The sequence below is a fragment of the Cibotium barometz genome, chromosome 2 (genome assembly GCF_041138505.1).
Source record: "Cibotium barometz isolate CiBa-2024 chromosome 2, ASM4113850v1, whole genome shotgun sequence".
In the NCBI taxonomy this organism is placed as follows: domain Eukaryota; kingdom Viridiplantae; phylum Streptophyta; class Polypodiopsida; order Cyatheales; family Cibotiaceae; genus Cibotium; species Cibotium barometz.
This window is the reverse complement of record NC_141047.1, coordinates 37,196,760-37,218,680: the sequence shown is the minus strand read 5'-3', so window position 1 is coordinate 37,218,680 and position 21,921 is coordinate 37,196,760. Positions and strand designations below refer to the sequence as shown.

Below are 21,921 nucleotides of genomic sequence, written 5' to 3'. Positions count from 1 at the left end.
TATTTTATTACCCAAGGAGAAAATATCATGTACAAGCTTTGAGGGCCTTACTCTCCCCACGGGAGATGTCGTACTATCCATATACAAATGCCATAACACATGCCAACACAAGGCAACCATAAAATTCAGCCGTCACATAGCCGTAGAAATACCGAGCCAACAATATAAACCATATCCCTCCAAGTGGGTACTAATTCTTCCCCAAAAACCACGGGTCTTCATGCAATAGAGCTAGTACATCAAGTACAACTCTCCATTCAGCCAGTACAATGGCTGGTACAGTAGGTGCAATGGCTGGGACAGCAAGTACAAGGACTGGTACAACATGTGCAGTGGCTGGTACAGCAACTACAGCGAGTACAAGGGTTGGTGCAGCCAATACAGTGGCTGGTACAGTTGGTACAATGGCTGGTACAGCAAGTACAAAGGGCTGGTACAGCAAGTACAAAGGGCTGGTACAACCAGTACAATGGCTAGTACAACCGATACAGTGGCTGGTACAGTAGGTGCAGCAAGTGCAAGGGCTGGTACAACAAGTACAATGGCTAGAAATCATAATAAAATGATTGAATACCCTTGCCTTCAGTATTTCTTCGCGATGGAAGTCTCCAAAACAGTCCCCAACAGCCGGTATTCTTCCATGGACAGCCTTCAAGAGAGAGAGAAACAGAGTAGCCATCATTAGGGCAGCCTGTAACGGTGGTAGAGGCTAGTGTGCAGCAAGAGAGCCTCCTCCAAATGAAGAGAAAGGGCTCCAATTTATAGATTTGGGCCTCCCATAAGCTAAAATGGCAAGAGAAGGCTATAATGACAAGTGGAGAGCCACACAATAGCTGAAGTGACAAGTGTGAGGCCACTTGTCTCACTTTGATCCACTTTCTAACAAGTGTCAAGCCACTTGTCTCCTTTGGTCCACTTTCTTCACATGTCCCAATCTAAGACAAGGTGGTTCCAAACGTTATGTACTATACGGATCCGTACGTACTGTACGTTGTTTGGTACGGGAAAAAATTTTAAGGTACGTAAAAATATGTACCATTGGTAAAAATACATAAAAATACATAAAATCTCAGAAATTTCAGCCACCTACATAAAATTTCAGTCCATATCCACATTGACATATAATTTTATAAAACTTTCGAAATAGAGACACAACAAGGTCAAAAACCTACTAATTCAAAAGTGAGAGATTAGAATCACAAAGTCGTCAATCATACTTAAGTTAATCGTACGTAATACTTAATACTTATTACTTAAGACAAGTCACATTGTCACAAGTGAGTCGTGACAACTCACAATTCACATCAAAAAATGATGAAATTTGAAAATGAGTCTATGAATAATGACAAAATGTGCCATGTCCATACAACACCAAATCAAAACTAAGGTAATCCAAATCAAAACTCATCATCCAATGAGGATGATGACCCTGGAGAATCAAGCATATAACCCTCCGTGATGACATTGCCCTCGTCATCATACTCAAGCCCTGTCATCATGGGCACAGGTGGGTGGGCTACCTCAGATGTCCCTGTCCCTGCCTCTGCATCATCCTGCTGGGTAGTGTGAATGAGGCGAACGGCCTCATTCGCACGTGCTCGAGGAGTCTGAATAGGCAGCTTCCCTCTCCGGGCGCCTCTCCGGCCAAAACTCTCTGCATCTGCAGGTCCCTCATGTAGCTGAATTTTATAAGCCCGGGCTCTCGATCTCGTCACCCGCCTGTCTACACTCTCCAGCTCTCTATGCACGAGGCAAAGAATCTCGTCCTGCTCATCTCTCAACCGTTGCTCTGCCTCATCAATGGTGGTAGGATCTGGGACCAGCTTGACACGTGTTGGATCCACCTATTCAACGTAAAACCAAAGAGAACGCGGAGTGTCAACGACTCAACTTTTTGTATACTATAGTTACTAGTATAAAAGCTATGTAAATGGGAGGCCAATCCCCATAAGAGAATGAATAGGATAAACTCACCTGTTTTGGGGTGCCCAAAGCATGATAAGCTCGTACGAGCTTCATGTTGGCCCTACAATAGACCAGTCTCTCTAGTTGAGAGGTGCTCAAACGATTGCGTATCTTTGTATGTATGAGCGAGTAAGCGCTCCAGTTGTGCTCACAAGCACCTGCTGAACAATCCTGCACTCCAATTCAAAAAAAGTGCTTCATTCATGTGAGCTCGGCAATTCCCAACAAGCTTCACAAGACTAGTTCAAATGGCATAGTACATACATGATATACATACCTGAGATAGCACTCGCAGAGCTATATCTGTAAGCTGTGGAAGACCCTGTCTTCCATAGCTTTGCCACCAAGAAAGAGGAAGCTTGGTGGCCTCTGGTCTAAGAGCAACAGCTCTAGCAAATGAGGGTCCCAAGTTGTTGACCCAGTTGCAGAGCTCCGCATCAATCTCCAATTGCTGCTCCACATCATACATACTATTAATGTACCTATCTCGTAAGGTGAGCAGCTCCCTATCATGAAAGAGAAGTGGCGTCTTGTAGAAAGGATGGAGGAATGCAGCCATCCCATGAATGGGGCGACTCATATACCCCCATCGATAATCCACAATAGCCAATATATCATCTCGACTGCAAGAGTAAAATAAACAGAGAAGTAGAGCAATTAGTAAGTCAAGACTCAAGAATCAAGATTCTGTAATCGGCCATCAAGAATCAAGATTTTACTTACCAATTCTGTGTCAGGGACGTACAGGCTGCAATATGACTCTTCATCTGCATGAAGAGGTGGTACACTAAGCCCAAAGTGGAGCCCTCCATGTCTCTGACTCGCAAAAGTACAAATACTGGCTGCAAAGCCACTAAGAGAGTTTGCACATCCGTCCAGAGGGTCTCATCCAGTATCCGTCTCTGAATGTATTTGGTGGGCTCTGTCTGTGAATGATACATATCTCTCCACTTTGGATCCACAACTGTCTGTAATAGTGAATCTCTCAATTTGAAAAGCCTGTGTAGCACCAAATACATATAGGCAAATCTTGTCTTGGATGGCCGCACCATATCTAGGTTGCTGTGGCTCCTAAAGATAGCCAATGCCTGCTGCTTCTTTCTGAAGAATGTAGTGATCTTCGTGGCATCAGAAACTGTGGGTTGCACCCAACTCAGCTTGCCTATGTCCTCCATAAACAAATCAAGGCAATGGGCTGCACATGGAGTCCACACAATGCGAGGAAACTCCGCCTCCACCATGTCTCACATTGCCTTGCAATTAGCAGCATTGTTTGTTACAACCTGCACCACATTCTCTGGACCAACCTCAACAATTGCCTGGCGAATATGCTCGTAGATACTCTCAGCAGTGATGCGTTCGCCTGCCTTCCCAGCATCCACAGCGCATAAGAAATACGTACCAAGACATGAAGAGACAAGAATATTGATGATGTGTCGTCGTCGTGTGTCACTCCAGCCATCCGAAATGATAGTGCAACCAAATTGTTGCCAACCTGCTTTCACTGGCACCAATGCCTTGTCTATCAAGGCCTTTTGCTCATCAAGCATCGTGGTGCGCATCTTTTTGTACTCAAGCCCTGACCATGACTCCGTGTGTCCAACCTGGGCTATAGCTCTGACCATCCTCTTCCATTGGTTAGTCCTCAAAACATTGAAGGAGATATTGCACTCTATGAGAGTGCGAGCAATCTCCATCTCAGCCACCTTTTGCCTTTCTTTGACCCAAGACTGTGCATGCACACGAGAAGGCAAGGTGGTTTGCCTTTCCGTATGTGTATCACCCTCATTCTCATCTTGCATGACAGAAGGCCTCTTTCTGGCAGACGATGCCTGCTCAGAAGAGGCAGGCTGAGATTCATCAACCTGCGTGGATGGACCGGCCAAGTCCCCAAGAAGAGCATCATGAAGCACATCCTGTGTCTCTTGTGTGCCTCTTCCTCTTCCAGCTGCCCCCATTGCAGGGAAATTTTCAGCAATCAACTGATCTCTCAATGCTTCTGGCACTCTCTTGCACCCTGCACAATTGTTGGTGGTGCCAATGCCTGTGAGGTGCTTGATGACACGAGTAATTGTACTCGTGAGGGTGAAATTGCAGTACTTGCACTGCCATTGTCGAGTGCCACTACCTGCCTGCCCTGGAGTAGTCACAATGCGAATGACGTTTGTGTGCTCCTTCCAGTATGGGTTCTCTCGCTTCGGCATGATTGCTCTGACAAATTCAATGCACAATGCCATACAATTTCAATCAGGATTCAGCAATCATGCAATGCATAATATTTAGTGGGCAGCTCAGCTGAGAGTGAGAGTGAGAGTGAGAGTGAGAGTGAGAGGGAGAGGGAGAGGGAGAGGGAGAGAGAGAGAGAGACTGAGAGCTAAGTGCATGGTCCACAGATGGTGGCCTAAGGCTCTGAGAGAGAGAGAGAGAGAGAGAGAGAGAGAGAGAGAGAGAGAGAGAGTTATGTTGCTGCCTTGGGGGCTTGAGCAAGGGTGGGTGGGGAAAGGGGGTCGACACCACAAGAACACAGAAGATGGCTGAGCAAAGGGAGGGCGGTGGCAACAAAGGGGGACGAGAGCAGAAGAACACAGAAGATGGCGAAGCAAAGGGAAGGCCTGGAGAGAGAGAGAGAGAGAGAGAGAGAGAGAGAGAGACTGTACCGGAAGGTGTGCGCTGGCGGCTGTACAGAGTGACGAGTCCAGGTGCTATCGCTGGCGGCAGTACGGAGTCCAACGCTATCGGCGAAACCCAAAAGAATGCGAAACCCCCCCAAAAAAAAAACGTTTATAACAGGCGAACAACGAAAACCCCACAAACACACCCCCAAAAAAAAAACGTACGGATCGATCCGTACGTACGGATCCCCGTACTGTACGGATGTACGGTACGGATTGGATCCGTACGTACGTTTTGATCCAACCTTGATCTAAGAGATGGGTCCTTCCATAAACTTTATCTCTAAAAATATCCGAACTGGTAGCCCATTTTGATAGAATGTGCAGCGGAAGAAGGGAAAGTGGAAACACAGGAGAGAGAGAGAGAGATGGAGAGGAAACACATGTGAGAACCTGCTCTCAATATAATCAACCAAGAATACATGTCCCGGGCAAGAGGGGAGAAAACCTCGTATGTGAGGGACTGCAGCAAACAATGCTAAGCAAGCAGTGAAGAATGAGGGAGGCAAGCCAGCTATATATATGCCCATATGAAGGCAACCGACTAGGGAAAAAAGGTCCTCCACGACTAGGGAAACAAGCCCAAGACTCCATAAAATGGGGAATAATATGGGAAAACATATATGAGGGGTAACCAGCCCCTCTAGCTAACATGGTCAGCCCTAGAGGCTAAAATAGAACACCAAACAGGAAGTCAACAACAAGGGGATGACGTCTAACACCCCCTCTCGGCACCGGATGCTAAGTGAACTCCAAGAAGCCAGAGACGCCGTCCATGATCAAAGATGAAAGACTGCAGAAACAAGTGCTTGTCAAAAATATGCAGCGGAAATGAAGACAAAATCTGAAAACACCTAGAGCAAGTGCACAGCAAAAAAACACAAAAATGAGAGAGAGAGAGAGACAGAGACAGAGAGAGAGAGAGAGAGACAGAGAGAGAGAGAGAGACGTGTATAACTCTACTATATACACAAGAAAATCCCGGAATACAATATGTAGAGTGTGGGGGGCAAGGGACCATTTATATGGCCCTAGGGCAGCCAGTCGGCCTACTGAAAACAGCCGACAGCATCTACAACTACCCACGACCAGCTCCCTCCAGTCGGCCAGCACCAGACACCTGTCGGCCAACACTAGACAGTCGGCCAGCATACAGGGGAAAGCCGGGGGCAGCAGAGCAGTCGTACAGCCCTCCACACCAAGGAAAAATTAGGAAAGAATATGAAAAGTGAGGAAAAATGAGAAACCACCTAAATCGGGCAGGCACACCCACAACAGAGGCCCTGGTGTAAATATAAAGACAGGAGATGACTGCTAACACCCCCTCTCAACTCCTGGATGTGGAACCAACCCCAGTGAGCTAGAGTGCCACCGGAGCATAGCCTAAGGTAGAGACTTCGTGAAGAGGTCCGATTGTCCTCTGTCGAACAATAAAGAAGCAAGATGTCAACAGCCAAGATCTTCCACGAACAAAGTGACATCGTATCTCTATGTGCTTGGACCAAGCATGGAAGACTAAGCTCCGAGCAATAGCTATACAGCTCTCGTTATCGCACTGGATGAGTGTGGGCTCCTTCTCTGGAAACCCAATCTCGCCAAGCAACCTCCGCAGCCACACAACCTCGCAAGCAGCAGCACAAGCAGCCCAGTACTCCGCCTCTGTCAATGACAAGGCAATAGTTGGTTGCCTCTTACTGCTCAATGAAACCGCTCTGAGCCGAGGGAAAAACTGTAGCCTCATGTGGATCTCCTCGTGTCTGGATCTCCTCAACAATCTGAGTCACTCTAACCTTGGAGTCTGACTCCATCCATCAATCCCCCTCCTATGTAAAAGAGTCCAAGATCCTTCGTACCATGCAGATACCGCAAGATCCACAATCCTGCGTCCCAATGAGACTTCAACAGCGTCTGCATGAATAAGCTCAACAGGACCATAGAAAAGCTCAAGTCCAATCTGGTGTTTAGCAACCAAATCAATGAACCAACCAGCTTCCGGTATAGAGAGGCATCAACTGGCTCACAAGGATCATTCATTGTAAGCTTCGTGTTCGGGTCCATCGACCACGTGATAGGCTTGCAGTTCTCCATCCCAAAGGCCTCAAGCAACTCATGAACATGCCGCTGCTGAGAAAAGAACCCCCTCTAATAACAAGTCTACATGTTCTAGATGCATAATATAGCATTCCAGAGTATCTTTGTAGTCTTGAATCCAGATCGGTAGCATCTCCACCTTTCGATCCCATACTTGCCGACCCGCAGGTAGGCATACCTCATAGGTATGATCGCTGGGTGTTGTGTCAAGCCCAATTTCTGCACAAGTTTGTAATTAACAAAGTTGTGTGAGCTGCCAGGGTCTAGAAAAATGTGGATTCTAAGGCCATTTACTTCTCCATAAACTCGGAGAAGATCATGCAAGCCAAAAACTTTAGAGGTGAACAGACAATCAGAACATGTACTAGGGAGAGAAAGTACAGTAACTGACATATCTGTCAAAGACAACTGGTCTGCTACCTTTGGCTTGGGTCCTGTGTTGGTCTTTGCACCCTTTTGCTTCAGGCACTCGTTACATATGTCCTTTTTCTTTGCAGATGAAGCAACGTCCCTCCTTCTTGAGCTTCAAAGCCTCAAGGAGACGCTTCTTCTTCGCTGGTGTCGAAGTTGAATTCTTCGAACGTTGGTCCAAAGACTTTCCTTCAATAGTGCTTGAAACCGATCCCGTCAAGTGGGAAAGACTCCGTTGGACACCCACACGCTTAATAGCACAACTTTAAAACCACAAATTTGAAATGGACAACTTAAAACAACTTGAAATTAAATGAAATGAAATGAAAAGATGGACACCAGCACTGGGGCCGGAACGGGCCGACCCCCCCCTCAATATATGATATATTTATTGGGAGTATTTAATAAATACAATGCTCCATGGGTTCCAAGAACCAGATAATGTCCATGTACATATGAAAACAGTACCAAACAAATAGGCTCGAATTTCGATGTAGAAGCTCGAAGCAGAACGACCATTAGTGTGGTCCAATCGCTACGGTCCTGTGCTTTCACTGGACTCCGCGGAGAGCGCCTCACTAGTGTTCCGAGACCACACACAAACAGGCGCTCTCGTACTAACGCCTGGCTCTCCCGATCTCAGCACCTTTGGACCGAGGTTTGCCAATATAGCTTGGACAACCCGGCACCGAACGGGTGTTGGCCGAAGAGGGATGAATCCCTTATCAGATTTAAACATTAAATGCTTTACTCAAATCTGAAAATCACTTACTTGTAGATGGTTGATAGGAGACCAAAACTTGTGGTGTTTGCATAGAATATGAAACCACCCTTGTTGAGGAAAGAGTTGCCTCGTGTAGAACTAACAAGACAAGCACCACCACGAAGGGTACAGCCGCCTGCTGTGAGAGAAGAAGTATCCACTTGCAAGAAGGATAGAGACCTCGCTGCTGTGTGGAGGAGCAACCTGCTATGAAGAGAGCATTCACCCACTGTTGTTTGCAAGAGGAAAGGGATTTGCTGGCTGAAAACAGGCGCACAGTAGTGAACTGTAGATGGTGGGCAGCCGCCTGTAGATGGAGGCCCACGACTGTGTGCAGGAGTGAAAGGCAGCGCAGCCTGTATATATGCAACCACCTGCTGAAGGGACAACAGTCGCCTGAGAGATGGTGTAGATGCCTTGTTGAGAGAAGGTACGCAGCAGCCTGTAGAACTGTGAGCGCCGCCGTCAGCTTGAGGGAGAGAAGTTGCACACAGCCTGCAGTACAGAAGGTACACAGCCTGCAGTACAGAAAGTACAGCCTGCAGTACAGAGGGTACAGAAGCAATTGCAGCCAGCCGCCTGGGGAAAAACAGATGCAAGGGAAGATGATCGCCGGTTGATGAACATGCGCCAGATAGAAGCGATGGATTCTACGCTTGAAGAGAGCCCTTTTTTTAATAAACTTAAAGTGAAGATACAACTCAAGATTTCCACGCATGCATGTGGGGGGCTAGTGTGGGTAGGTGACCATGCCCACCCCCACACTCACTTAAAAGTGGGGCTCCCCACCTTGGCCCCTAAGTGGGTGCCCAAAGGGGGTGCCCACTTTTAAATAAATGTGAACACCTAACCTTATAAATTAAAGGGTTAGAATTTAAAACATTAAAACAACAAGTGTGACATACTTACCACCTGTTCACATGCACTAAAACTCGTCAGAATACAGAGCAGACTTCACGACTCACTGGCAGGCGTCCCCGCTCAGTAAGTAACACGTCAAGCAGGCAAACACACGAATACATGTCATGCGAAAACAGTTTCAAGCATGCAAATCATGTGTGCATGTGCAAATAGTAACATGGACATATCTCCCGTTCATGGAACATGTACAAAATATCTGTCGGCACAAAACTGGCATGACATAAAAACATAAAAAAACCTGGTCTTCCTATGGAGTGACAATCCCATAGGTAAGACACAGTTCCAGGCACGAGTTTCCCTATGGTGTGACAGTCCCATAGGTAAAACACGGCACGAATACTGGCTCTTCCATGGCGTGACAGTCCCATGGATCGAACACAGTCCAGGTCATACACGGGTGGCACTGGTCTGGCTCCCGTCCATACGACACCATCCTGCTAACACACGGGTGGCACCAGTCTGGCTCCCGTCCATGTCAGCAAAATACTGGCCTCTTCACATGAGACACCGGCCTGGCCTCAAGTGAACGAGACGCAAAAACTGGAGATGGACCAAATGGTCGGCCAATTGGTGACATCCCCTCGGGCTTCTAAAGAGTTGACCTCAACTGAAAAGCCTCAAGATATGCCTGCAACAATTGCGGATAATCTACAAAATAATCCTCATTTACCCACTTGGCATCAATAGGCAAATAATTCTTAAACTTCACAAGGTATCTCCTGGAAAGCTTTCCTGTAGGTAGCTTTCTCTCCTTGTGAAAAACAATCTGTTCTGGCTGGAGGATCTCCTCAAGCTCTTCAATCTCTGGCGGATCTTCTGTGACAGGCTCATCAGGATCTCGCCCCACATATTTCCGAAATAGACTCACATGAAAAGCATTGTGAATCTTCCAATGACTAGGTAAAGCAAGCCTGTAGGACACTTCATTGATCTTTTGAATCACCTTGAAGGGTCCATAATAGCGAGGAGAAAGCTTAGGATATGATCCTTCTCGTCCTGGCCTCTTCCGAAGCCTAGCCTTCTCAAATTTCAGCAATACCCAATCACCTTCTTTGACTTCCATGTCCCTTCTATGCTTGTCAGCAGCCATTTTATGCTTATCCTGAGATCTTGCAATGGCTGTCCGCACCTGACCAAAGGCAACATCCAAGTCACGAACATATTCATCAGCTGCAAATATCTCATCCTTTGTTCGAAGGATGGGTGGCAAGACCACTCTGCCGTAAATAATCTCAAACGGAGCTTTTCCTGTGGAAGCATGGATCGTATTGTTGTAGGCAAACTCAACAAGTGGAAGATACTTCTCCCGTGCACTCTTTTGATCTGCCACATAACACTTCAACAAATCCAACACGGCTGAATTTGCAGCTTCACTTTGGCCATCCGTTTGGGGATGATAAGCTGATGAAAACTCAAGCTTAGTACCCATATTATCAAACAAAGCCCTCCAAAATAGGCTTGTAGTCCTGGGATCTCTATCCCCAACAATGGATTTAGGCATACCATGATGCTTGAAAATATTAGCAAGAAAAAGCTTTACCATATGATCAGCTTTAATGGTTTTCTTGATGGGCAAGAAGTGAGCTTGCTTGCTAAACCTGTCCACAATAGTCCAAATAGCATCATTCTCATGCTGGGATCTGGGCAAATCCATAATAAAATCCATCGTGATACTTGCCCAAGGTTGCGAGGGAATAGGCAATGGCTGAAGCAAACCTGGAGGCTTTTGCCTATCAAATTTCACCTTTTGGCAAGTGATACATGCACGCACATAAGCCTCAATGTCTTTACGCATGCTTGGCCAAAAGAAATACCTCTGAATCATGCGAGTAGTAGGCATAATACCTCGATGACCAGCATATGGTGGAGCGTGACATTCGTCCATAACCTTTGGACGCAAATCCTTCACCACACATAGGCAATTATCCTTCATAAGATAACCCTCGTTGATAACATAAGAGGCATGTGAATGACCAGCCATCAAATCAGTCCATATATGGCAAAAATCAGCATCCAAATGATACAAATCTCTCATAGCAGATAGATCTCCATGAGAGGCCACTGAGACTGCAGCAACATAAGGCCTCCTAGATAATGCATCGGCCACCACATTTTTCTTTCCTGGGGTATGCACAATCTGAAAATGAAACATGGAAAGAAAATTTGCCATTCTCATCTGCTACTCTGAAAGCTTGGTTTGAGATAGAAAGTATCTCAAGCTTTGATGATCTGTCTTGACTACAAATTCAGCCCCAAGAAGGTAGTGTTTCCAAATCTTTAAGGCGTGAATTACAGCCAAGAGCTCTTTCTCATAGATATCCATATGAAGCTCAGCAGCATGCAATCGACGGCTCTCGTATGCAACTGCATGCCCTTCTTGATTTAGGACAGCTCCTATGCAATCACCACAAGCATCACATTCAACCACGAATGGCTTGTGCAAGTCAGGAACAATCAATACTGGACCACATATGATCGCATGCTTGAGCTGCAAGAAAGCATCCTGTTCCTTTGAAGTCCATTTGAAAGCAGTTTTCTTCTTCGTGAGATCATGTAGAGGAGTGGCAATCATAGCAAAATGCCTTATGAAACGCCTGTAGTACGAACATAATCCCAGAAAACTACGTACTTGATGTACGTTTTGCAATTCGGGCCAATTCCGAATGGTCTCTATCTTTGCAGGATCCATTGTAACTCCATCCTTGGATACAATATGTCCCAGATAATGAATCTCTGAAAGGAAAAACTCACTTTTCTTGGCATTGACGAAAAGTTTATGCTTCCGCAACTCTTCGAACACTGTGACCAAATGAGTTCTGTGTTCCAGCTCATTCTTGGAGAAAACCAAGATATCATCAAAGAAGACTCCTGTAAACTTGCGATGGGGTCGGAATATCCTATCCATCATACGATTAAAAGTAGCAGGAGCATTGGTGAGACCAAAAGGCATTACCAAGAATTCATATAATCCGAAGGCTGTCCTGAATGCAGTCTTATGGACATCTTGTGGCACCACGCGTATCTGGTGATAACCACTCTTCAAATCAAGTCTGCTAAAGCAAGCCGAACCATCAAGCTTATCCAAGATATCATCAATATGTGGAATAGGAAATCTGTTCTTGATGGTAAGCTTGTTCAAAGCTCTATAGTCTACACACATACGGAATGATCCGTCCTTCTTTTGAACAAGAAGCACAGGAGAGCAGTAAGGTGAGGAACTGGGCTGAACCAAACCTTTCTCTAAAAGCTCGTTTACCTGCTTCATAATTTCTTCTTGTTGTACAGCACTCACTCGGTATGCGGGTTTGTTAGGTGGAGAACTACTTGGCACAAGATCTATGCGGTGATCTTCAGGTCTTTGGGGAGGTAATTCACCTGGCAATGAGTCAGCAAAACAGTCGTTGAATGCATTAAGAAAATTCAGCCTATCATTAGACATAGCATCCACATTTTGATAATTTGGCACAAGACTATCACGCACAAAAACCAAGTACGCTGAAAGACTCTTTTTCATTGCTTTATTAATTTGGATGTATGATACAACTGGGATGGAATCCCCTTCTTTGCCAGCATCAATAAAGTGCATGCGGCCTTTATGCATAACAGAAATCATATTGGACTTGTAGTCTTTGCGGGGCTCAAGCCTATGATGCCACGGCTTGCCCAACAATACATCACATCCATTCAGAGGAGCAACTAGGAAATGCTCATTATCAAGATAGCCCTGTATATGGATGCGCAACTTCCCAATCAAAGGGGTAACCTGCACCTCTTTACCAATAAATGCCACTTCGGCTTCAATCTGAGGTCCCATGTTTTCAACCTCAATACCCAATGCAGCTGCCATTTGCATAGAGATGAAATTGTCAGTTGCACAGTCATCAAACATGAAGAGTGCGGGCTGATCCTTGATTTGCCCCCAAGCCTTGCAAACCATACGCTCTTTTGCATCATGACCTGTATTTCCTTGCACATCAGGAACTGCATGAACATTTGCTTTGGTGTGCTTGTCCTCGTGCTTTGATTTGCGATCTGGGCATTGTCGGAACATGTGGTCTTTGCTACCACAAGAAAAGCATTTTCCATCTTTAGCATATTGCTCTCTTTGCTCCGAGGTTAATCCAAATTTGTTCTTTCTTGGGCCCTGTTCTTTGGATGTGTTATTTTCAGCTTTACCACCCTTGTAAGGCTCCCGAAAGTTCTTTTTAGGTGGCTGTCCACCCTTTTGCTGATTTGGGAAAGCCTTGTCCTTGCCCTTGGAACCTCCTTGATCCTGCTTAATCTTGAGCACCAATTGCTCCGTAGCAAGGGCAGAAGCTGTGAGTTGTTGCAACGTATGTTTTGGGTGCAATTCAATACCCGATCTATAAGCTGGTTGCAATCCAGAACGAAACTTCCTCTTTCTTTCATCCTCTGTGATTTGCATGAAGGGAGTCACTTCCAGCAACACTTTCCAGAATTTGTTAACATACTGTTGCACACTCTCATTATCTTTTTGTTCCAGCCTGTCCCACTTTTGAGTGAGAGTTTGCTCTACATTGGGTGGCAAGAACTGAGCATAAAATCTATCTTTGAATTCCTTCCAAGTAGAGATGGGATCCTTGGTGATCTTTTCAGTGATCCACCAATGGGCAGCAGTCCCTTTCAAAAAACATGCTAGCATGGCGCACCTTTGACTTTTCTGTAAAGTCCTCATCGCTAAAAGCAATGTCGAACTGTGCCACAAACGCTAACACCTTAGAAGCATCATGTTCACCATGAAAGACATCAAATTTGACAGATTTATCACCTGCTTTGAATTCCTTGAGCTTCCTGGCATGAGGCTCATAGTCTTCTCTTTTTCTTTTCCCCTTATCCAACGGGGTAGCCCTGTCTGCATGGGCTCCATGGGCCGTCATAGAAGCTTCATGGGGCACGGTGGCATGTGCTCCACGAACTCGAAGCTCAGATGCATGTGACTTACCTGCATATGGCATGGTCTCTCCATGAGACAACTCAGAAGGCAAAATTTTTCTGGAAGTAGACCTGTCACCATGAGATACATGTCTTGCATGCATGTGACTTTCGTGCCCTCCATGAGCACTGGCATACATATATCTGTCAGGCTTAGTGCCTTGGGGAGAAGATGCATGTCGAGAGGTGACAGTCACCTCTTCCTTTTGCATAAAAGATTTCAGCCTCTGGGATGCGGGATCTCCATGCTTCAAACGAGGTGGATTTCTGAATTTCAGCTCTCCGTCATCCCCCTCTTTGATATCACCTTTGCGAAGGAGATAGGCAAGTGCCAACTCCCTTGGTTTCTTGCCCACTTCACGAGCCACATGCATGTGGGGGGCTAGTGTGGGTAGGTGACCATGCCCACCCCCACACTCACTTAAAAGTGGGGCTCCCCACCTTGGCCCCTAAGTGGGTGCCCAAAGGGGGTGCCCACTTTTAAATAAATGTGAACACCTAACCTTATAAATTAAAGGGTTAGAATTTAAAACATTAAAACAACAAGTGCGACATACTTACCACCTGTTCACATGCACTAAAACTCGTCAGAATACAGAGCAGACTTCATGACTCACTGGCAGGCGTCCCCGCTCAGTAAGTAACACGTCAAGCAGGCAAACACACGAATACATGTCATGCGAAAACAGTTTCAAGCATGCAAATCATGTGTGCATGTGCAAATAGTAACATGGACATATCTCCCGTTCATGGAACATGTACAAAATATCTGTCGGCACAAAACTGGCACGACATAAAAACATAAAAAAACCTGGTCTTCCTATGGAGTGACAGTCCCATAGGTAAGACACAGTTCCAGGCACGAGTTTCCCTATGGTGTGACAGTCCCATAGGTAAAACACGGCACGAATACTAGCTCTTCCATGGCGTGACAGTCCCATGGATCGAACACAGTCCAGGTCATACACGGGTGGCACTGGTCTGGCTCCCGTCCATACGACACCATCCTGCTAACACACGGGTGGCACCAGTCTGGCTCCCGTCCATGTCAGCAAAATACTGGCCTCTTCACATGAGACACCGGCCTGGCCTCAAGTGAACGAGACGCAAAAACTGGAAATGGACCAAATGGTCGGCCAATTGGTGACAGCGCTAGCCATTGGTACGGAGAACTTTCTTTTGTGCTTGTTCCCATGTTCGATAACGGGTTTAGACTTGGAAGAGACCATTGTATCATCATAGATACGAGCGGAATGAATGGCTTCGTCCAAAGTTTTGCATTTGTTGTTTTTAACCTGTAAACGGTATAAGTCGGGTAAACCGGCTACGAAGAAACCCAAAAGAGTTGTGGAATCCATCTTCGTAGCTTTCATCTGCAAGTCCCTAAATTTCCGAAGATAGACCTCATAAGTGAGGTTCTGCGAGGTCATGGTCAAAGTAGTAAACCGGGCAACATCATAAGTCATCCTCTTTCTTGAGGAATTCTTTCTTGAAGACGTCTTCGAACTGTGCCCACGTCGTTGGTTTAGGGTTGAGTACCTTCCACCAAAGCAAAGCTTTGCCTGAGAGGAAACCTACTGCTAATTGGATCTTTTTCCCATCGTCATATGGATGGAACTGAAAATGGACTTGCCACTTATGTAGCCAAGTGTACACTATCTCCTTGGTACGCTGCTTTTGCTCGCCCCCGAACTGTTCTAGAGTAATATTGGGGCCTAAAGCAGATGCCAAGGTATCCATACTCAAAAGAGTAGATAAGGTAGTGGTCAACAAAGAGATGGAGTTCTGCACTAGGGGGTTCAGGTCTGGAATAGGAGTCAGTCACTCCGGAGGAATAGCTGAGTCAATGTCAATGTTGAGCCTATCTCTACCCCGGATCCTTGTCGGGCCTCTCTCCAGCTTCTCCTGAGGTAACTGCCTGTATGTATACATACATATATATATATATATGTGTGTGTGTGTGTGTATATATATATGTGTGTATATATATATATATTCTGTTTTAAACGCAAGGATAACTAGGCGTGGGTTTTTTAATAAAAAACAAAAGCTAAAAACTCCACGCGTTTGCTATTCGCTTTTGCTTCCTTTTTTTCCTCTGCCACCTGCCTGAAATTAGCGCCCGCCTATAATTATCGCCCATCGGCCTGCGTGGACCACCTGCGCACGTGCCTTCGCACACAGCCCGAATACCACCTGGCTGTGTAGTTGCCCGCTTAGCGTACCTAGCCGCCTGCACAACCACATGGCACCTGCGCCTGCGCCTGCACACACAAGGAATCACGTGCACCTGGTTGCACAAAAATAAAGCAGCCCGACTGCCTACATATGGCCTACATGCGCTTGTCCACAGAACTACACCCGGCCAGTCACTTGCGACTAGGCACAGTTTTCGTGTGGCTTTTTCCTATGCGCATAAGGCTGCGCTACTTTTCTCTCTCTCTCTCTCTCTCTCTCTCTCTCTCTCTCTCTCTCTCTCTCTCTCTCTCTCTCTCTCTCTCTCTCTCTTACTTATAAACAATAGCCGACTGGCTTTTTCGTTCTCTCTCTCATAACTGTTCATACAGTTACAAAACACATCTTTCCTCTTCTTTGCAAAGCAAACAACCCATACTAGACCACAATCTTCTTCGCGGTAGAACGCTCCTAGTACAAGACTCGAAACCTCCAAACAAACCAAACAAACATGACGAGGCTGCAGGCCTGACTCACCTCCCAACCTTGACAGCCGTGGGCAAGCCCACAAGTCTTGGCTGTCCCCACCGAGCCACGAGCTAAGCTAACTAGATGGACGTACCGACCAATCTCTACCTCGTGACGTCCCATACCGCCACAAAGCTACCCTTGCAGGCCTCAAGACTGCTGCCGGCCTCGGCTGCATGAAGCATGTGCACGTCTGCACTAGATCCAGGCTCCTGACCATAGAGCTCTCACAAAGACATGCGAGACTCTATATGACTAATGACTAACCTTGGCCACCCTTTTATAGGCTCTTGGCCGGTCATCGGGCGTCCACACTTGGGCGCCCGCCTGCCATACTTGGGTGCTCGCCTGTTAGTCTATCCCTAACTCAGCTCGCCAATCAGCTTGCCTAGCTCCAAGCTTCCTCAAACCTCAAAGCTAGTCTTGTGTGCGTGTAGCATATGGTAGATACACACTGTGGACATGACAAATAGTGGGTGTACAACTCTGTATCAAGATATGCTCTCACACATGCACTCCACACACACACGAGCATATATTCACACAAAGCCCTGTGTACTAAGTTTCTATCAAACCTCCAGAGATGCAGGGCAGACTTAGCCATAATGAAGCCTAGCACTAAGGGAAGTAGCAAATAGAAAGAACAATGAATCCCAACATGTAAACTTGGGCTTCCTCACCCCAAAGGGGTGCCCATCAACAAGGTACAGTCCCCATGTGGGCTGCCACAAGCCCCATTGAGCCCCGACAATCCCTGCAACTGTCGACAGACCTGGTCTACTCCAACAGCCCTTCACAAGTGCCATCGACAGTCCTTCCCACGTTCGCAGCACAGGCGACCAAGTAAGGGACCCCCACGCACGCTATCGGCTTCGGGAAGGTAGGTGTGTTTTTTTTGCATTAAAAAAAACCATACCTATTTCTTTTAAAAAAACAGCTTCCTAATCTTGGCTCTTTTTTTTTATATAGCAAACATCGATTTTATTTTATTTTTTAACGAACCTGAAAAAAAGATGCCCTCTTTTCCCATGCTTCCCCCTTTTTTTGTTTTCTTGGCCAGCTTTTTTCTGGCTGCCGCTTTTCTTGTCCTCCACGTGCTCTGGCTGCCGCTTTTCTTGTGCTGCTGTGCTGCCGCCTACCTCGCTTTCCTGTGGCTGTCTGGTGGCCTGCACGTGGATCCTTGCCTGCTTGTACAGTAGCGAGTATGCGATAGCATACTTTTCTTCTCTCTATGCTGCGCTTCCTCGCCATGCTGGCCTTGCTTTGCTGTGGGTGACCCCTATTCAGCACCCCTGTGGCTACTGTCTGCACACAATAACCCTGTGGGATTTCACTGCAGCCTCTCACCAGCCTTAGGGCTAGCCTATGGCGCCTGTACACAGCAGCCCTACTTGGCTGGCCTGCACATGGCAGCCAGGCAACCTTGGGCTAAGCCTATGGGAAATCCTTCCCATATTCAAAAGCACACATTCAACCACGCCTGCATGCCTCAACCCTACAGTCGTCATCAACACCTCTCTCACACACTTACAGCCAACTTCACAAAGCTTAACAATGGAAAACTCGCCACCCAACCACGACAGCCGTGAGCGAGGAGGCTCACAATCTTGGTCGTCCCCACCGAGCCACGAGCTCGAGCATCATGCTCTCGTGAGTGCCCTACCATCGTCCTCGTCCGGTGTCCTCTACCACCCAGGGTTGTCCCCCAAGGACGACGGCCTCTTGCGCGATGGTGATCCTGCTCCACGCACTCTGCACTCATGTGCTCCATCCGTCGGTGTGTGCCCAACTGGTACCCCTCCCCCCAATAAATAGGAAAGGAACGCCCAAAGAGCACACGCTATCAATAGCGGACCAAAAAGCACATGTCCGCCCACAACATATCACACTCTAGCTCGCCAATCTGCCTGCCCCTAGTGTGCACATGACAGCTGGGCAGCATCAAAACAGTCCACCAAAATGCATTGGTAACACCCAACCGGAGTGAGAGGAAGCCGGGGCATAGCTGAGCCTAATGCTCTAATACCACTATAACGTGCGGAAGCTCTGAGTAGTCTTCTTTCAGCTCTAAGTACTGCATAGGAACACTTGATGCAAGAACAATCAACATAGACAGAGAATAGAACGAGAGGGATGGTTGTATGTTCAGTATAATCATATAGTACAAAAAGGTACATTATTTTTGGTAGCCATAGGCATGCCTCAAAAAGGTGGAAACCCTATCCCACCTATGCCACTGTGACCCAACTCCTGTAGAGAGTCAGATGATCTACTATGAGCCAACAGATGCCTTTTATAGACCTGAAAAGGATAATAAGTTGACTGACCTACTGTTGGCCAGTTCCATGGACACACATAAATCTATAGATGCTCAAATATGTTGGCCGACAAGGTCCTGTTCCACACACCATGCCTTTCATGCATGTGATACTTGCTACTGCTCCAAAACCAGATGTTTTATCTGGTATTAGCCAAGGATTAGCCATGCCCATGTGCATGCACATGACATCAGGTGCATGACTCACGCTTCATTACGCGATTGAAACATGGTCTCAAGGACCACCCAGGTAGCCCTTGCAGAGCTGCAGGATCAGATGTGAGGAACAACTTGACTTAAAGAGCAATCATGGCCATTGCTTGAGCATCATGGACATCCCACCGTCTTTGATCTTCAGTGGGTCCAAGCGTCCATGCTAAAATGCCTAAAACAACTTGTGCCACAGTTTGAGTCCCCCTTCATGCTCCCGAGGAGGTGCCAAGAGTTGGTGCTACAGGACAAGGTTCTTGCCCCATGACAATCTCCCATAGCCCCCTTGCTATTAGCACTCTTCATCGTGAAGCTCCATAATGAATAGTCGGGACCATCAAGCCGACGATCTTCAGTTGTCGCGAACCCACCAAACCCGGAAAGTTGTGGCAAACAGCTCTTTGCAACATCCCTTGCAGTACGATATTTCCCAAAGCTGGAGAGGGAACTAGGAACAAGAAAGCTCCCCTTGATGTGAGCTCTTAGGAAAAAAAGAGAAAGAGAGAGGTATGTAAGTGTGCACACAAGGCACTGGGATTTACCAAAAACAAGGTGTATACTTGAATGAGTTAACACGAGACTCCAAGAGTGTTGCACAAGAACAGGAGTGCCTAGATATGCACAAGTACAAGAGCACCTATGGATGCTTCAACTTCACAAATCTTCCCCTTATGAACAAGAATCCCCCAATATCAACACAGACACTTTGAATTTGTCAAAAAAAAAGTGTATGCAAATGGTGGCAACCAGCTCTAAAGCAACGGCGCTCGTGCCGGCGAGCTCTGAATGGTGGTAGGTGACACTCCACAAGCTGTAGCATGGCAAGGAGAGCTAAGGGCTCTGATACCAATTATTGCCTAGATGGGTTGAAGTGTGTCCAATTGTCAAATCCCCACGGATCCCCTCGTGATCGATCTTGGTTCGAAACTCGAATCCTGCAAACAAACGAACAACAACAAGCAAGGGGGTGCAGGCCTGACTCACCTCCCAACCATGACAGCCGTGGGCAAGCCCACAATCTTGGCTGTCCCCACTGAGCCACGAGCTAAGCTAACTAGGTTGACGTACCGACCAATCTCCTCCTCGCGACGTCCCATACCGCCACGAAGCTGCCCTCGCGGGCCTCGAGATTGCTGCCGGCCTCGGCTGCATAAAGCAGGTGCACGTCTACACTAGATCCAGGCTCCAAGACCATAGAGCTCTCACAAACTCGCGAGACTCTCTATATCCCAATAACTAACCTTGGCCACCCTTTTATAGGCTCTTGGCCGGTCATCGGGCGTCCACACTTGGGCGCCCGGCCGTCCATACTCGGGTGCCTGCCCATTAGTATTTCCCTAACTCAGCTCGTCAATCAGCCTGCCTAGTTCCAAGCTTCCCCAAGCCTCGAAACTAGTCTTGCATGCATATAGCACACGGTAGATACCCACTGTGCACATGACACCAATGCAAGAGAGCAAGCTCACGACTAGTGGGGAGAAGAGAGAGAGATGATGACCAACAAGATAATCAGCACAAGGGCAACGGGATCGAGGGAGTACAAGAGTAGTGGAAAGCATAAATTCATTACAAAGATAGGTCCTTTTTATAGGAGAGATCCTCTTTGCAAAGATGAAGCATATGCTACCACCACATATGCCATATGTCAAATATGATGCCAAGTGTCCCTAATAGATGTCACTTTGCTACACATCACCACTTTACATAATATCCTTCTAAAAGAATGTTCCCACACAAAAGACTTTATACACACTAGCGATTGTTCGCACACATTGGAACCGCTTTATTTAAAGCCTTTACACAATGCTAATTTACACAAGTACCTAGCACTTGTTGATTCCCATTCAATGACAAACTCCCTTTGACAATAAAGCATTGGTGGACTAGGCAAGGTGCCTATATACCCAACCATCCACTGTGAACTTTGAGGGGGCTATACCAGTTCATCTAATGGCCGGCCGGCTACCCACCCCATGCCCCTCTCAAATTCAAGTACTATAGGGTCATTACAACTAAAAAAGCATGTGGTTGCTCATGGACAAGCAACCAAGCTTGTCCATAACCCACCTGCCCGTCCAACACTAAATGCAGTCGGTTGTGTAGAGACCCTGACTTGTTGGGTAAAATCTTAAGACACTGACCACGAGACGCTGGGGGATGAGCCCCTATCATGAACCAGCATTGTATGACCGCTGGGCAAGCCACCTAACATGTAAGAGACCCAGATGGGTTGCTAAAAGGCCACCTAGTGTGAAACTACTGACTTGTTAACATGTATCAGCTCCTCTGTACAGTATATTTGACCTTAATCAAGAGCTTAAATGCTTTGTTTAGTAACTTTATTACAATACAAAGCCCAAATTTTGATGATAAAAACAATCCAAAGCCTAAACATGAGTGGGTTTATCTTTCGTTGGCCTTAAACAATGCCAAATTTCTTGATTATGCGTTTTTTTGCGGGCCTGTCTACAGACAAGGGGTCCAGTGTGGGTGTGTGCGTACATAATCTTTGAAGACGGCGCCAACGGCCATGCTGTTCACCAGCTGCTCGCTCAGCGATCGGAGACCTTGTCCACCTTCATCGTTGTTCGCCTCCATTGCAAGCCTGCAAGTTTTTTGGTTCGTGGTGTGTACACAGGAGCGTTGAGGTTATATATAGGCCCTTTGCAAAAGAGTGTTTTTAATAATAACTAGGTTAATGGCAAATACAAACAATAAAAACAATAAATGCTAATCAAAACATATCTACAACCCAATCCAATCCAAAATTTTCCTCTCAAGGATCCCTCTTTTTATTATAAACAATGACCATACTTAAATAAATGTTAATCAAAACATCACTATACCAAATTTAACAATTTTCAAAAAAAAATACAGAATAAACCTCCACTCTTGACGATTCACCTCAAGAGCTT

The 21,921-nt window shown here is 46.5% G+C and overlaps 3 protein-coding genes across 3 annotated transcripts in view; all 3 read right to left on the bottom strand.

Annotated features, from left to right (window-relative positions):
• LOC147641016 (Transducin/WD40 repeat-like superfamily protein) overlaps positions 1 to 21,672 on the bottom strand; it is a 56,484-nt gene extending 34,812 nt beyond the window's left edge. Inside the window, exon 1 of the mRNA XM_086817358.1 lies at positions 21,509 to 21,672. Within this exon, the coding sequence (XP_086673484.1) occupies positions 21,509 to 21,604 (96 nt within the window). The 5' untranslated portion in view covers positions 21,605 to 21,672. The remainder of the gene's footprint in view (positions 1 to 21,508) is intronic.
• Positions 936 to 2,786, bottom strand: LOC147641018 (uncharacterized). The gene is made up of 3 exons (XM_086817346.1): positions 2,243 to 2,786; positions 1,975 to 2,136; positions 936 to 1,844 (listed from the first exon to the last, which is right to left on the bottom strand). The coding sequence occupies exons 1-3, from the start codon at positions 2,543 to 2,545 to the stop codon at positions 1,398 to 1,400; spliced, it is 912 nt and encodes a 303-aa protein (XP_086673472.1). The 5' UTR covers positions 2,546 to 2,786; the 3' UTR covers positions 936 to 1,397.
• LOC147641017 (uncharacterized) lies at positions 2,929 to 4,313 on the bottom strand. The gene has a single exon (XM_086817332.1). It carries the CDS (start codon positions 4,200 to 4,202, stop codon positions 3,210 to 3,212), a length of 993 nt encoding a protein of 330 aa, XP_086673458.1. The 5' UTR covers positions 4,203 to 4,313; the 3' UTR covers positions 2,929 to 3,209.
• Positions 21,673 to 21,921: the final 249 nt, after the last annotated feature.

Excerpts from the sequence above, each read along its gene's own strand:
- LOC147641018 (XM_086817346.1), bottom strand. The coding sequence starts at position 2,545 with ATGAGTCGCCCCATTCATGGGATGGCTGCATTCCTCCATCCTTTCTAC. Across the intron at positions 2,137-2,242 it reads CTCTGCGAGTGCTATCTCAG|GATTGTTCAGCAGGTGCTTG; the intron begins GTATGTATATCA and ends ATTGGAGTGCAG. Across the intron at positions 1,845-1,974 it reads CTTTGGGCACCCCAAAACAG|GTGGATCCAACACGTGTCAA; the intron begins GTGAGTTTATCC and ends TACGTTGAATAG.
- LOC147641017 (XM_086817332.1), bottom strand. The coding sequence starts at position 4,202 with ATGGCATTGTGCATTGAATTTGTCAGAGCAATCATGCCGAAGCGAGAG.